Raw genomic sequence first — 1,349 nt, forward strand, 5'->3', positions numbered from 1 at the left:
TTTATTAATTTAAGTTTAAAATTTAAGTTTTGTTACAGTAAAAAGTTTTTAAAAACAGTCATATCTAATTTTATTATTATAATAAAAAATTTTCATATAAAATTACATCTCAACTCAAATTACAAACTCGAATCATGAACAGGCCATAATATACGGATACACATTACACGGTGCCTCCATAAAACACTCTCTCCCGCGAGAAAACAGAAACAAGAGATCAAAGCAAGACAAATGGACAATTTTACCCCCGAATCTCTCTTCCTCACTCTCCTGCCCATCGTCTTCTTCTTCATCTTCATCTTCAACATCCTCCGCCCCCGCAAAAGGCAGTACATGAGTAACACTGAGCCGCCGTCTCCGAGAGGATTTCCGATCATCGGTCACCTCCACCTGGTAACCGACATGCCCCACCACTCCTTCGCCCGACTCGCCGAGCGACTCGGCCCGGTCGTCCTCCTCCGACTCGGCCGAGTGCCGACCATCATCATCTCATCCGCCCGACATGCCGGCCTCGTTCTAAAGACCCACGACCACGTCTTCGCCAGCCGCCCTCAGCTCGTGGCGGCGCAGTACCTCTCCTTCGGCTGCTCCGACGTCACCTTCTCCGGCTACGGCCCCTACTGGCGCCAAGCCCGGAAGATCTGCGTCTCCGAGCTGCTCAGCCACAAGCGGGTCAACTCGTTCCGACTCGTCCGAAGCGAGGAGATGAACCGGATGCTGACTCACCTGTCCTCGTCCGGTTCAGACGATCCGGTCGACATGAGCAAGGTGTTCTTCACGTTGGCGAACGACATCCTCTGCCGAGTGGCGTTCGGGAGGAGGTTTATCAAGAAGGAAGGACAGAATCGTCATTTGACGGGGGTGTTGACGGAGGCGCAGGAACTTTTCGGTGGGTTCTGCGCTGGGGATTTTTATCCCGAGTGGCAGTACTGGGTTGACTGGGTGACCGGGTTCAAGAAAAGATTGGAGAAGAACTTGGAGGATCTTAGAGAGGTTTGTGAAGAGATAATACAAGAACACGTGGAGAGATCAACGGATCGGATTAGCAGTACAAATGGTGAAGATTTCGTTGATGTTCTTCTTCGTGTGCAACAAAGAGAAGACTTGGAAGTGCCTATTACGGACGATAATCTGAAGGCTCTTGTTCTGGTAATTAATCAAACTAGTACTATGTACTTCTGAATCTGATCTATTACATCTTTTTCTCCTTACACTGCTCATGTTGGTTTAAATATTAATTCTACGTGAACTGACACGAGTGTGTGCGGTGACCTGGCGGTATAAAATTATTAACGGTTGGGTCTGTGGTTAAAAGTACGAATACCAATGTGATTTTTTCTAGGGTTTTT

At 47.7% G+C, this 1,349-nt stretch overlaps 1 protein-coding gene across 1 annotated transcript; it reads left to right on the forward strand.

Moving 5' to 3' along the window:
* Positions 1–162: 162 nt before the first annotated feature.
* Positions 163–1,208, forward strand: LOC21383755 (cytochrome P450 71A1). The gene has a single exon (XM_010107307.2). It carries the CDS (start codon positions 232–234, stop codon positions 1,180–1,182), a length of 951 nt encoding a protein of 316 aa, XP_010105609.1. The 5' UTR covers positions 163–231; the 3' UTR covers positions 1,183–1,208.
* The last annotated feature ends 141 nt before the right edge of the window (positions 1,209–1,349 follow it).

The sequence above is a fragment of the Morus notabilis genome, unplaced genomic scaffold, assembly GCF_000414095.1.
Source record: "Morus notabilis unplaced genomic scaffold, ASM41409v2 Scaffold10918, whole genome shotgun sequence".
NCBI classification, from domain to species: domain Eukaryota; kingdom Viridiplantae; phylum Streptophyta; class Magnoliopsida; order Rosales; family Moraceae; genus Morus; species Morus notabilis.